The sequence below is a fragment of the Thalassophryne amazonica genome, chromosome 12 (genome assembly GCF_902500255.1).
Source record: "Thalassophryne amazonica chromosome 12, fThaAma1.1, whole genome shotgun sequence".
Taxonomy (NCBI): domain Eukaryota; kingdom Metazoa; phylum Chordata; class Actinopteri; order Batrachoidiformes; family Batrachoididae; genus Thalassophryne; species Thalassophryne amazonica.
Window position 1 is genome coordinate 100,433,407 of NC_047114.1, and position 14,994 is coordinate 100,448,400.

The window sequence follows — 14,994 nt, forward strand, 5'->3', positions numbered from 1 at the left end:
TTAATAACTACAGAGGAGACGCCTTCCTGCTTTTTTACTAAAATCAATTATCGTCTCTTTGGTCTTGTTCACATTGATGTCTAAAAAAGACAAATTACAGCATCTGATAAAATGTGACACCACAGGGCCATGGTCTTGGTCATCTGAGTGTAAAAGAGACACAATAACAGAATCATCAGCAAATTTAACAATAACTCATCCTTGGTGTTGACTTTGGCACATGTTGGTATATAGAACAAATAAAAGAGGTGAAAGGACACGACCCTGTGGGGAACCAGTGGAGGAGATGAGAACATCAGATAAAACATCACTGACTCTAACAGGCTGAGATCTGACAGTTAAAAAAAATCCATCAGCCAACAAAAACTTTCTGGGTCAATGTGTTTGTTTTTTAACCTCTCTGCTATAATGTGAGTCTGAATACAATTAAAAGCAGAAGAAAAATCAATAAATATGAGCTGTGCAGATGTTTTAGTCCCCTCTAAATGTGGAAGTACCGCATTCAATAAAGTGCATCATCAGTCCCCCTACCTGACCTGGATGCAAACTGGAGAGAGTCCAAATCATTGACAGAGTTTAAAAGAGCAATTTTCACAATTTTTGTCAAATGTTTTTATATGTAAAGAGGTCAGTGAAACAGGCCTGTAGTCACTGAACTGCTTGGGTGCACTGACGTTTAGCACAGGAAAAATTGTGGAGTCTTTCCATAAACTGGGTACCTGATGGAGACAAAGAAAACATCTGAAAATGAAAGGCAAGACACTCTCCAAAACCTCAGTGAACTCTAGCGAAATCTTCTTTCTCCTTCATCTCACAGTCTACATGTGGTGCATATGCAGTGATGACATTCATCATCACCTCTTCAATGTTCAACTTAACACTCATCAACCTGTCAGACACTCACTTAACCTCCAACACACTTTTACACTCTTCCTTGAGAATGACTCCACACCATGAAACAACAGATCATACACAACTCTGGTTACCTTTAGTGGTGGTTGTGTAGTGTTTTTGCACACTGACTCCCTCTAGTGGTGGTTGTGTAGTATTTTTTCACACTGACACCCTCTAGTGGTGGTTGTGTAGTGTTTTTGCACACTGACTCCCTCTAGTGGTGGTTGTGTAGTATTTTTTCACACTGACTCCCTCTAGTGGTGGTTGTGTAGTGTTTTTGCACACTGACTCCCTCTAGTGGTGGTTTTGTAGTGTTTTTGCACACTGACTCCCTCTAGTGGTGGTTGTGTAGTGTTTTTGCACACTGGCTCCCTCTAGTGGTGGTTGTGTAGTGTTTTTGTCCTCTCTTTTGCTGCTTGCTGTCACTGTGGGCTGCAGAGCGCAGTAGTACACAGCAGAGTCTCGCAGCTGCAGCTTCTGGATCTTCAGATCAACTGATGTCTTGTTGACTTCAGCATCAAATCTCTCTTTGTTGAACTCTGCAGCATTTCTTCTTGTTCCAAATTTATCACGTTTCAGCATAAACTTTGGAGAACCATTTAGTTCTTGTTGGTACCAGAACAAATAAGGACTTGGATCACTGGTTTCAAAGGAACATTGAAGTGTGACGTGGTGTCCTTCAGCAGCAATGACATCTGCTGTGCGCTGGATCACTCTGTCTTCTCCTTTACACTCTGGGGAAGAACAGAACATGCAGAGGAAGAGATGAATCAATAAAGATGATTGATTAAAGGAGAACAATCAGTAGGTTTAAAGAGTTACCGAGCCAGAGAGTCAGAATCAGGATGTTTGTCAGCCAGTGTTTCATGTCTGCAGTGAGAGGGGAGGAGAGAGAGGAAGAACACTGAGACTCTGAACCATCTTGACCTTCATCTACATCATCTGTTGGTGAACCGTCAACATGACATCATCCATTGATGGCAAACAGTCTGTGGCTCCCTCTAGTGGTCATTGTTAAGCATTTTATTTAGTTTGAGTTGGGAAGGAAAATGTGTGATTGATGGAACCCTGGTAGGAGAACTGCAGCTGTGACCACAAAGTTTGTGAGAAAAACAGAGCGACTGCCATCAGTACAGAAAGATAGAACAGGATGTCATCAGCAAAAGGGAGAATGTTGTGTTGCCAAATGATGTGACAGAAAGCCAACATTTAAATTGTACTGAGACTCTCGGATTGGTACACCACAGCAATTTGGATCTTCTTGGTGTTGAATATTTGAGTGCTTTTGTCTACAGAGTTCCTAGTGATGCTTTGTGTACACTTGGTGGTGCTGTTTGTCACTCAGTGAGGTTTTTGTCCACAGACTGAGTGTTTTGTGTCACTGTGGGCCTCACAGCACAGTAGTACACAGCAGAGTCTGTCACTGCAGTACTGCTGATCTCCAAATACACACCACGTTTATCTTCAGACAATTTAGTTGAGAACCTTTTGTCTGATTTCACAGACTTTGCTGCTCTTGTGCTGCTCGAACCTGAGATGAACAGGAGGAACTCTGGTGGTTTTCCTGGATATTGTCGATACCAGAAGAAAGAATCAGTTCCATCAGCAGTTTTGTGGTATTTGTACTCCAGAGTAGTAGTACTGCCTTCTAAAGTGTCCTCTTGATGGTGGACTGCAGTGAGTTCTTCACAGCTGACACCTGAAGGACACAAATTGTGTTAGAGCAAAAAGAGAGAAAAATGAGCCACATGAAGAAACTCTTGTTGATGTTGAATCCTACCTGTTAGAATTGTTAGTAAAATGAAAAGTGTGTGTGGCAGCAGCATTGTGAGTGGAACTTTCTCTGAATGCTTCCTGTGTTGAACTCTGCTTCCTTCTGGAGTTCAGCAGCAGCTTCGTCTCCTTCCTCAGTCACTTTGTCTGGTTTTTCTTTCTTCAGTTGTCGGTTAAAACGTCCTCGACCTTCATCTCAGGAAGTGACACTGATGCTGTGTCGCTCTCGTCACAATAAAATGTTTGTCTTCAAACACGTCAGTGTGTCAAATAGTTCAAAGTACCACAGAGAAACTATTTGGTCCAAATCATCGGCCACATCGTCAGCAGTCACATTCATGTCTCTGGGTCCTCAGACTCCAAGATTAGAGACACCTGGCAAGATGTATCACTCAACTAAAACATGGGGTACTGCAGGGTTCTGTATTCAGCCCTCTGCTAATCTCTCTTTTGACAGCACCTCTTGGACAAATACTGCAGTAATGTGGAATTACTTTTCACTGTTATGCTGATGACACTCATCTCTACATGTCAGTTAATGGAAATCATCTCTCTCACATGCTGATTTTAGAGTGTTGTCTTGGTTCAGGTCCCTGGTGTTTGTTTTCTCCATCTTGGTTTTCTGATAATTCTTTTACACTTAGTCTTCAGTCTAGTTTCAGAAGCTTCAGTTGATAAATGATTCCACGGCATTGTGCACGAGCTGAAAACGCTCTCCCACCTGCTGTTTGTTGTTTCCTCACCTTCAGTCCACACAGGAGTCTCACAGGGGACGTCCCATCACATGTGGCTGAACCAACTCAACCATGTTGGATGGAGCTCAACCACTGAGTTATAAAAGGCAACAACATCAATTTAAACTGTCTTCAGATGGACAGACAGTCAGTGCAGAGAAGTTCACACTGGGGTCACATGACCACATGTTTGAGTTCCAGTCAAGATTTGAACATCTGCATTTTGAATCATCTGCATCATCTTATGTGTTAAAGTACAAAATAAGTCGTCACAGTGATCGATTCTTTTGTCACTTCAGTTTATTTTTCAGCACCAAATCACAACATAAGTCCCTCTGAAGTGTCTCACAAAGGTCAGGTCAAAGCTGAAAGAAATCTCAGGAAGAACAGACCCAGAGGGGGGACCATCTGCTGTGGCCAAACTACCAATGACAAGACTAAAATAAAAGTCTGCGACCAAATAAAAGGACATATGGCGCTTCCCCCGTAGCCTCACTGTGTGCAGCTCTATGAATGAACCACTTTTGCCAAAGAGGACTTCCAGTCTGCTTTCACCGCTTCAGGCAAATTTCTGAGCATTGCCAACAAAGTACGATTAAATCTCTCCACCTGTCCATTCCCTTGGGGGTGGTAGGGTGTTGTTCAGGACCCCTGCACACCACTATACTCCTGGACCTTTGCAAACAGTTTATTTTGAAACTTCTTACCCTGGTCATGATGGAGACGTGTGGAAAAACAAATCTGACGGCAAAATCTCCAACTATCTTCTCGGCAGCAGTGTGGGCAGCTTTGTTAAGACGGGATCAGCCCGGGCAAAGTGGTCCATTAAAACCAGGATGTACTTGTATCCTCCTTTACATCTCTCCAAGCGTAGGAAATCAACAGACACCAATCCAGTCACAGAATCTTCCTCCTGAGCTGCTTTTCTCACCACTTTTGTTTTTTCAGCTACTGAGGTGACTTCTCCATCTGCTTCACTAATGAGAGTGGAAATGGTGACCAGGCAGAACCATGGCTCATTTTCTTTGGACTTTACTTTTACTGCCTGCATCACACAGTGCATTACCTCAGAATTAACATCCTGTGTGCACTTGTTCATATATTGCTCCATATCTAAGTGCATACGTGAGAGACTATCTGCACCCCTATTGGCTTTCCCAGGGTGATACTTCATCACAAACTGGAAATCAGCTCGTTCTGCCACCAATCTCTGTGTGGTGGTATTTAACTTAGCAGTGGTGAGCACATAAGTAAGGGGATTATTGTTTGTATAGACAGTAAATGGTGGGGAATAATACGCTATCACCACGAGCTTGTCCTTGTTGTGAAAGTGTAGTGACACGGACCCACAACAGGGGGTGCAAATGAACGGTCAATAGATGAGCCAAAAAGTAACAATTTAATGTTGTGAAGGTGCACAACGAATACACAGACAATCTCAGAATATGATAACAGTCAATCCACAAAGGTGACGTGTGGGCAGGCTCGAGGATAGAAGACGTCTGTCCTGAGAAGAGCCGGAACCACACGATTTCCGCCGCCACCGAACCTGGTGAATACTGGAGCCGCCAAGTCCCGAATTCCCAGGTGATCACCGTCCCCGACTGTCGGATCTGGTACTGCTGGCGAAGAACAAAGACAGTCAAGTGTGGGTGTGTGTACACCCCGTAACAACAACGGTGGGAATGCCACCTCCACCTCTAACACACACTCGTGCAGCGTCTGTTTAACCACTTATCTGACGGATGTAGGACGAAACAGTCGCGACCCACGCCGATCCTCTGGTTGACAGCTGCAAAACAATAACTCTTAGAAACAATTACTACAGGCAGAGAAAGTTACCTCCATTGAAGTACGATATCTCGGCAACGAGGTGGAGATGACGTCTGGTCTTTATGGAGTGAGATGCTGTAGAGTAGATGGGTGACAGCTGTCAAGAGATAATGAGTGACAGCTGTCACCCCCGGCTGTGTCCGTGGTGGCAGCGCCCTCTCGTGCCTGAAGCCCGCACTTCAGGCAGGGCACCCACTGGTGGTGGGCCAGCAGTACCTCCTCTTCTGGCGGCCCACACAACAGGACCCCCCCCTCAACGGGGGCCTCCAGGCTTGTTCGGGTGACAGTGGTAGAAGTCGGCCAGGAGGGCCGGATCGAGGATGAAGCTCCTCTTCACCCAGGAGCGTTCTTCGGGTCCATACCCCTCCCAGTCCACAAAGTACTGGAACCCCTGGCCCATCCGACGGACGTCCAGGAGCCGGCACACCGTCCAAGCCGGCTCCCCGTCGATGATCCGAGCACAGAGGGGTGAGGTGTGGTGAGGTTTGATCCTTGAAACGTGAAAAACCGGGTGGATCCGCAGTGAAGCTGGGAGTTGGAGCTTCACTGCGGCAGGAATGAGGACTTTGAGGATCTTGTATGGTCCGATATATCTGTCCTTAAGTTTCGGGGAGTCCACCTGGAGGGGGATGTCCTTCGTGGATAGCCACACCTCCTGCCCGGGCTGGTAAGCAGGGGCCGGGGATCGCCGGCAGTCTGCATGGGTCTTCGCCCTCGTCCGGGCCTTCAACAAGGCAGAACGGGCGGAGCGCCACACCCGACGGCACTTCCGCAGGTGGGCCTGGACCGAGGGCACACCGACCTCTCCCTCCACCACGGGAAACAACGGGGGCTGATACCCCAAACACACCTCAAATGGGGAGAGGCTGGTGGCAGACGACACCTGGCTGTTATGCGCATACTCGATCCAGGCCAGATGTTTACTCCAGGCCGTCGGGTGTGCGGTCGTCACACAGCGCAGAGCTTGCTCCAATTCCTGATTGGCCCGTTCTGCCTGTCCATTGGTCTGCGGGTGATACCCGGACGAGAGGCTCACAGTAGCCCCCAGTTCCCGGCAGAAGCTCTTCCAGACGTGTGAGGAGAACTGGGGACCACGATCAGAGACGATGTCGGTGGGTATCTCATGCAGACGGACGACGTGGTGGACCAGGAGGTCTGCTGTCTCCTGGGCTGTTGGGAGCTTCGGGAGGGCCACGAAGTGGGCCGCCTTGGAGAATCGGTCCACTATCGTGAAGATGGTGGTGTTGCCCTGGGACGGCGGGAGGCCCGTGACGAAATCCAGGCCGATGTGGGACCAGGGGCGATGAGGCACAGGTAGCGGCTGGAGAAGTCCTTGGGACCTTTTATGGTCTGCCTTGCCCCTGGCACAGGTGGTGCAGGCCTGGATGTACTCCCGGACGTCGGTCTCAGGAACTGTTGCAGCTTCCTACGGCTTGTTGGTTGGGGCCAATCTCTCACCGCCGCAACCTTGGCCGGATCAGGGGCGACGGAGTTAGAGGAGATGATAAACCCCAGGAAGGACAAAGACGTGCAGTGAAACTCGCACTTCTCGCCCTTCACAAACAGTCGGTTCTCTAACAACCGCTGCAGGACCTGACGTACATGCTGGACATGGGTCTCAGGATCCGGAGAAAAGATGAGAATATCGTCCAGATATACGAAGACAAATCGGTGCAGGAAGTCCCGCAAGACGTCGTTAACCAAGGCTTGGAACGTCGCAGGGGCGATGGTGAGGCCGAACGGCATGACCAGGTACTCAAAGTGACCTAACGGGGTGTTAAATGCCGTCTTCCATTCGTCTCCCTTCCGGATCCGAACCAGGTGATACGCATTTCTAAGATCCAGCTTAGTAAAGATTTTGGCTCCATGCAGGGGGGTGAACACGGAATCCAACAATGGCAACGGGTATCGGTTGCGAACCGTAATCTCATTCAGCCCCCTGTAATCAATGCATGGACGGAGTCCGCCATCTTTCTTGCCCACAAAAAAGAAACCTGCCCCCATCGGGGAGGTGGAGTTCCGGATCAGCCCGGCAGCTAATGAGTCCCGGATGTAGGTCTCCATCGATTCGCGCTCAGGTCGTGAGAGGTTGTACAGCCTGCTGGACGGGAACTCAGCGCCTGGAACCAAATCAATGGCACAATCGTACGGACGGTGCGGGGGAAGGGTGAGTGCCAGATCCTTGCTGAAGACGTCAGCAAGATCGTGGTACTCAACCGGCACTGCCGTCAGATTGGGAGGGACTTTGACCTCCTCCTTAGCCTGTAAACTGGGAGGAACCGAGGATCCTAAACACACCCGATGGCAGGTTTCGCTCCACTGAACCACCACCCCAGACGGCCAATCAATCCGGGGATTGTGCTTCAACATCCATGGGAAGCCCAAAATCACGCGGGAGGTAGAAGGAGTTACAAAAAACTCAATCTCCTCCCGATGGTTTCCAGACACCACCAGAGTTACTGGTTGTGTCTTGTGTGTGATTAAAGGGAGGAGGGTGCCATCTAGTGCCCGCACCTGCAATGGCGAAGGAAGCGCCACCAGAGGGAGCCCTACCTCCCTTGCCCATCTGCTGTCTAGCAAATTCCCTTCTGACCCCGTGTCCACCAGTGCTGGGGCTTGAAGGGTTAAATCCCCTCAGGATTGTAACTGGGAGTCGTGTGGCAATCTGTGTGTGTCCCACGTGAATGTTTTGACCCCCCCTTAGCCCAGTCTCTGAGGGCGGTTGTTGTTGTGGCCGTTTGGGGCAGTTTTTCTGTATGTGCTCCTTTGAGCTGCAGAGAAAACACTCCCCGCGGACCAGCCTCCTCATTTTGGCCCTGTGCGTTTCCCTAACAACGTCAGCAGGGGGAGCTGTTGCTCCACGGAGCGCTGCGGCTGTGGAGCGTGGGGAGGGCGGCCCCTTTTCGAACCCGGAAGGGAGAGGGACGGCGCGTATCCGGCCACATCCTTCGCCTCGCTCCCGACGGCGTTCCTCCAACCGATTGTCTAACCGTATAACGAGATCGATACGCCCATCTAAATCCCGCGGCTCCTCCTTAGCTACCAGATGCTCCTTCAGGACCGATGACAGTCCGTTTATGAAGGCGGCGTGGAGCGCAACGTTATTCCAGCCGGACCTCGCAGCCGCGATGCGGAAGTCAACTGCATATTCGGCTGCGCACCGGCGCCCCTGTCGCATTGACAGCAGCATTGTTGAAGCGGTCTCTCCTCTGTTAGGGTGATCAAACACAGTTCTGAACTCCGCCACAAACCCAGTGTATGCTGATAACAACCGTGAGTTCTGTTCCCAGAGCGCCGTAGCCCAGGCGCGTGCCTTACCCCGAAGCAAATTAATAACATAAGCCACCTTGCTGGCATCAGACGCGTACATCACAGGTCGTTGTGCAAAGATGAGCGAACACTGCATCAAAAAGTCTGCGCACGTCTCCACACAACCCCCGTACGGCTCAGGGGGACTTATGTATGCTTCAGGGGATGGTGGGGAGGTTTGTTGAACGACCAGTGGAATGTTAATACCCGGCACCGGGTCGGCAGGAGGAGGAGCCGCAGCATCGCTCTGATCGCGCGCTTCCACCTGTGCGGTGAGAGCCTCCATCCTGCGATTAAGGATGACGTTTTGCTCGGACATCAAATCCAGCCGAGCGGTAAAGGCGGTGAGGATTTGCTGCAACTCACCGAGCACGCCTCCTGCAGACGCCTGTGCACTCTGCTCTTCCATTGGCTGTCCAACAGATGGATGACGCCCCTCGGGATCCATGACGCTGGCCGAGATATCCTGTTGTGAAAGTGTAGTGACACAGACCCACAACAGGGGGCGCAAATGAACGGTCAATAGATGAGCCCAAAAGTAACAATTTAATGTTGTGAAGGTGCACAACGAATACACAGACAATCTCAGAATATGATAACAGTCAATCCACAAAGGTGACGTGTGGGCAGGCTCGAGGATAGAAGACGTCTGTCCTGAGAAGAGCCGGAACCACACGATTTCCGCCGCCACCGAACCTGGTGAATACTGGAGCCGCCAAGTCCCGAATTCCCAGGTGATCACCGTCCCCGACTGTCGGATCTGGTACTGCTGGCGAAGAACAAAGACAGTCAAGTGTAACAACAATGGTGGGAATGCCACCTCCACCTCTAACACACACTCGTGCAGCGTCTGTTTAACCACTTATCTGATGGATGTAGGACGAAACAGTCGCGACCCACGCCGGTCCTCTGGTTGACAGCTGCAAAACAATAACTCTTAGAAACAATTACTACAGGCAGAGAAAGTTACCTCCACTGAAGTACGATATCTCGGCAACGAGGTGGAGATGACGTCTGGTCTTTATGGAGTGAGATTCTGTAGAGTAGATGGGTGACAGCTGTCAAGAGATAATGAGTGACAGCTGTCACCCCCGGCTGTGTCCGTGGCGGCAGCGCCCTCTCGTGCCTGAAGCCCGCACTTCAGGCAGGGCGCCCACTGGTGGTGGGCCAGCAGTACCTCCTCTTCTGGCGGCCCACACAACAGTCCTGTTGTCATTGATACAGCACCGCCCCAAGCCCCTCCTGTGAAGCATCACAGTGCACAATAAAAGGCTTTTTGAAATCTGGGTAACCGAGCACTGGGGGCTGGGAGAGAAAGTCAATAAGTTGGCCAAAAACTATATGATGCTTAAGGTGCCCCTTCATCATATGGGATAAAGGAAGTTGGCCAACACCCCTTTCTTTCTTTTTAACCTGTGTCTTCAAGGTCGGTTTTACTTGGTCTTTGCAGTCATTAGCAAGGAGATCATCATCAGCTATATGGGAGAAGTTTGGAATATAGCTGCAGTAACAGGAAATAAAACCCTGCAGCTTTCTCAGTTCTCCCACAGTGGTGGATTGCTGATGTTTTAAAACCTGCACAGGGACAATGTCAGCAGGGTCCATAGTACAGCTCTCTTTAGTAACTACTTTGCCAAGGAACCGTACCTGCTGCTTGAATAACTCTAACCTCCGGGAGTAAGCTTCACCGCATGGTCCTGATAACGGTGCAGGATGTTCCTCAGGTCACACAATTGATCTTCAAAAGTCTGTGAATGGACAAGGTTATCATGGAGGTAAGGCAGACAAATATCATCCCTGAACCCCCACAAACACTCCTCCATAGATCTGTGGAATACTGCTGGTGCCGAGGACAAGCCAAATGGAATTCTTACCTATTCATCCAAACCCCATGGTGTAACAAATGCCATGAGGGAGTGACTCGACTCTTCCAGGAAGCCCTGGTGATACGCCTTTCCTTGGTTGAGGACTGAAAACCAGGCACTTCCCTTCAGACTATTTAGCATATCCTGTATGTGGGGGATTGTGTGTCGATCGGGTCTTGACTTTTTATTCAACTCTCTAAAGTCACAGCCCAAATGCAGTCCTCCGTCCTTTTTCTGGACACAGACTATTGGACTAGAATATGATGACTTAGATTTAGTGATCCAGGCCCTGTTTAACAAATCTTCCAGGTATTCTTTTACTTCTTTATGAAGTGGACTGAGGACTGAGATGTAAGTCTTCTTCACAGGAATGGAGTCATGCAGTCTTATTTTCAATCCATCGTACTCATCACGGAAAAATGTTTGTCTTTCCTCCCTGAACAGTTGCCTAACTTGTTCCTGAGGTGATCAAGTGGAACTGGGGGATCCCAAATGCCCATCACATCCCTAACATCACCATTCACTTCTGTCCTTCCACCTCTTCCTTTGTTTATCACCCGGCCTGTGACTCCCCAGGCTCACAGTAGTGGGTCTGATGTCGGCAGGATAGATGGTCTGAACTCTCTGTGTCTGTCCTAAAATAGTCATTGCTGGCAGTTGAATATCATAAGTAGTTCTATTTCTGTTTGGTATTTTAAACACAGACCAACTTCTCTTCTGCAACTTCACCCCCCCCCCCCCCCACTCTGCACCTGCAGTCCCTCTGCTAGTTGGGGACACTGACTTGGGTCAACAGAACATCTTGTGTGTCTGTAAGTCTACCTGTACCTTTAGTTTGGCCGGCAGGAATAGTGATGAACCCACTGCCAACTTTTACTAGGTCTTCCCCCAGCCTGTCCTCCTCATCACTTCAATCAACTTCAATCAACTTTTTTCTTGTATAGCGCCAAATCACAACAAACAGTTGCCCCAAGGCGCTCCACATTGCAAGGCAAGGCCATACAATAATTATGAAACACAGTCTACGTCTAAAGCAACATAACCAAGGGATGGTCCAGGGTCACCCGATCCAGCCCTAACTATAAGCCTTAGCGAAAAGGAAAGTTTTAAGCCTAATCTTAAAAGTAGAGAGGGTATCTGTCTCCCTGATCTGAATTGGGAGCTGGTTCCACAGGAGAGGAGCCTGAAAGCTGAAGGCTCTGCCTCCCATTCTACTCTTACAAACCCTAGGAACTACAAGTAAGCCCGCAGTCTGAGAGCGAAGCGCTCTAATGGGGTAATATGGTACTACGAGGTCCCTAAGATAAGATGGGACCTGATTATTCAAAACCTTATAAGTAAGAAGAAGAATTTTAAATTCTATTCTAGCATTAACAGGAAGCCAATGAAGGGAGGCCAACACGGGTGAGATATGCTCTCTCCTGCTAGTCCCCGTCAGTACTCTAGCTGCAGCATTCTGAACCAACTGAAGGCTTTTTAGGGAACTTTTAGGACAACCTGATAATAATGAATTACAATAGTCCAGCCTAGAGGAAATAAATGCATGAATTAGTTTTTCAGCATCACTCTGAGACAAGACCTTTCTGATTTTAGAGATATTGCGTAAATGCAAAAAGGCAGTCCTACATATTTGTTTAATATGCGCTTTGAATGACATATCCTGATCAAAAATAACTCCAAGATTTCTCACAGTATTACTAGAGATCAGGGAAATGCCATCCAGAGTAACGATCTGGTTAGACACCATGCTTCTAAGATTTGTGGGGCCAAGTACAATAACTTCAGTTTTATCTGAGTTTAAAAGCAGGAAATTAGAGGTCATCCATGTCTTTATGTCTGTAAGACAATCCTGCAGTTTAGCTAATTGGTGCGTATCCTCTGGCTTCATGGATAGATAAAGCTGGGTATCATCTGCGTAACAATGAAAATTTAAGCAATACCGTCTAATAATACTGCCCAAGGGAAGCATGTATATCACTTGCAGGTACACCTCTGTTTTCTTACAATCGAATGAGAAGGCAGCACTAATAGCTGCACTGATGGCACAAGAGGGTTCAATACCCACGTTAAGGACACGCGCAGTCACATTAAACCCAAAACTGTCTTTTGGGCTTTAGGGGTTTTACCTTTTGTCGGGGGGGGGGGCGTTTCACTGAGTTTCCGCTCCAAGTTCTTGGACTTTAGGTCCTTTGATGTGCTTTCTAAACTCTTGGTGTCGTTCCCACTCCAGACTGGCTGCTGTGCTTGTTGTAGCTCATCTGTGGCAGCAGGATCCTCCAGGTGTCACTTAAATTGATACTTTCCATCCTGTTTCTACAGCCCTCAGAAACGTCCTCTGAATGAGGTCCGGGCCATGCTGCTCTTCAGTGTCTGGCTCTCTGGATGCCACCAAAAGTCTCTCTTTCAGCTCAATAGCCCAAAACCAGAAGTTCTGTGGTGATTTATTACTGTGAGGTTTATCAGACGATTATACAAGTTAGTGGAACTGTCCTCTTTATAATGTCCTCACAGAACTGGACGCAGCTGAGACAGGGTGAGATCTGACTTAATGTCCGTCATATCAGAGAAACTCAGTCCAAGACTCTAACAGCCTCACTGTGTTTGTTCTTTTGGCCAATATCATTCTGCTGAATCAGGTTAGAAGAGGACAACTTGTCTTTTTGACCTGTCTCCCCAATCTGACCTTTGATCTAAACTCTGGTTTCATGGTCACTTCTGGTAGAAGGGGCACTGGGGGGCAGCAGGTTGTCCCAGAGCAGGGTGACTTTGTGGCTGATTTGTCTCTCTCTTGGTAAGTCTTGACATTTCTTCTTCTAACTTTTTAGTAGAATCCAGAAACCTTTCATGCAGAGCCACATATTTTCTTTGCAAACTTGTGAGTTCCTCCCCGTGTTATGTGTCGACGCGGATTGAGGAGCGAACCTGCGTCAGACAGGACCCAGCGCTAAAAATAACCAGAAAGCGGTTCCAACAACAAAAACTATTTATTATACACCTGTGTTAAAAAGTGTAAAAACATAAAAAAACAACGTCCCTCTGGTGGAGTTATCGTGGCTCGCTCTCCAGCGCCCGCAAGGATTAAAGCCGGCGCTCCTGGACTTCCTACCACCGCCAAACACCCCCCAGGTGGACACGACAAACTGATTCTCTGTGAAGCAAAGAGACGGTGAGGTAAGTCAACAGATACAACTATATCTTCCAATAAACACACGCTGCCAGCAACACACTCAGGTCAGTGTCCTTTCTTTTTACTTTATGCAAATGAGCAGCTTCTCACAACAAGTGGAGGATCACTTATCCTTCACGCCACCGCAGTGAGAAGCAAACTACGCAATTCTCTTTACAATTCCAATATACTGTGTAACAAAACACCAAGTTACTATCAACAAGTACCTAAACACTTAATTACCTTTCGTGTGTGCTGACAGCATGTGTCCTCACCCCTCCCTGCTTCACGGGCTCGATGTGTCAAACCCAGGCGCGGTCCTCAGCGTCTCACAAACGAACGTCACAAGGTCGAGTTCCCGGCAGTTCTGCTTGAATCACACATGACTTAAATGCAGAACGCCATCCAATTATCTGCTTCAGCTGCAAGTCGTCCAGGTTGCACGTGAGCACCAAGCACAGGTGCTTTCCATGATGTTGATGAGGGTGAAGACTCTTCAGCCAGCACCTTCTTCACAGACAAATCAGCCCTCATGCCACCTGGAGAGCAAAGAAAAGAAAAGAACACCAAAACATCCAGCCACGCCCCCCCCAACACACAACACCCCGTCCTGACTTGTGGTTCCTGCTTGTCTGGTTTAGCTTCATTCACACACCTAATTAGCTTCAGCATAAACATGCAGGCTCCGTCCTCTTCTTCACTTCCAAAGATCTTTTCAGTGTCATTGTTGATCAGTTTTATCAGTGTACTTTTTGGAGCAGCCGGTCTGCTCTGTGTCGGTCTGATCCGTCAGATCTCAGAAGCTAAGCAGTGCAGGACCTGGTTAGTACTTGGATGGGAGACCTCTTTGGAACACCAGCGGCTGTGTGTGTTTCTCCAGGTAACACTGCAGTTGCATCAGGAAGGACATTCAGAGTAAATCTTGTGCCAAATACCATTGTGGATCTGTCTGTATCTGCTGTGTGGACCCAGAACAAAAACAGGAGCAGCTGAATGGACAACATCAGCGTGTACTTTTTGGACGGCTTGACAGTGTGTATCTCTGCAGACAAACACACTTCTTGTAGCTGCACCAAGGTCTCACCCAGCTTATCTTGCAGTAGCTCGAGCTCCATTGTGTTTGCTGGTCTTCTTGGCGCTCACCGTCTCCTGAAGCACAGCTGAACCGTCCTGTGATAACACATTTTGTCCCACATGTCTTTAAAGAAGAGGCGGCTTGTTGTCTTCAGCAGGTTTCTTTGGCTGACAGCAGGCATTAGCAGCAACATCTGCATTCTTCACATCCTCTCTTGTTCACATTCACATCACTTAGGGGAGGTGATGATTTAGTGTTGGGCTTGAGACCAGAGGATCCTCGGTTCAAATCCCAGCCTGACCGGAAAAATCACTAAGGACCCTTGGACAAGGTCCTTAATCCCCT

General features: G+C 48.4%; 1 protein-coding gene across 1 annotated transcript; it reads right to left on the bottom strand.

Annotated features, from left to right (window-relative positions):
* Positions 1–80: 80 nt before the first annotated feature.
* LOC117521332 lies at positions 81–3,280 on the bottom strand. The gene is made up of 5 exons (XM_034182640.1): positions 3,226–3,280; positions 2,426–2,593; positions 1,717–1,836; positions 1,321–1,628; positions 81–143 (listed from the first exon to the last, which is right to left on the bottom strand). The coding sequence occupies exons 1-5, from the start codon at positions 3,278–3,280 to the stop codon at positions 81–83; spliced, it is 714 nt and encodes a 237-aa protein (XP_034038531.1).
* Between the last annotated feature and the right edge of the window lie 11,714 nt (positions 3,281–14,994).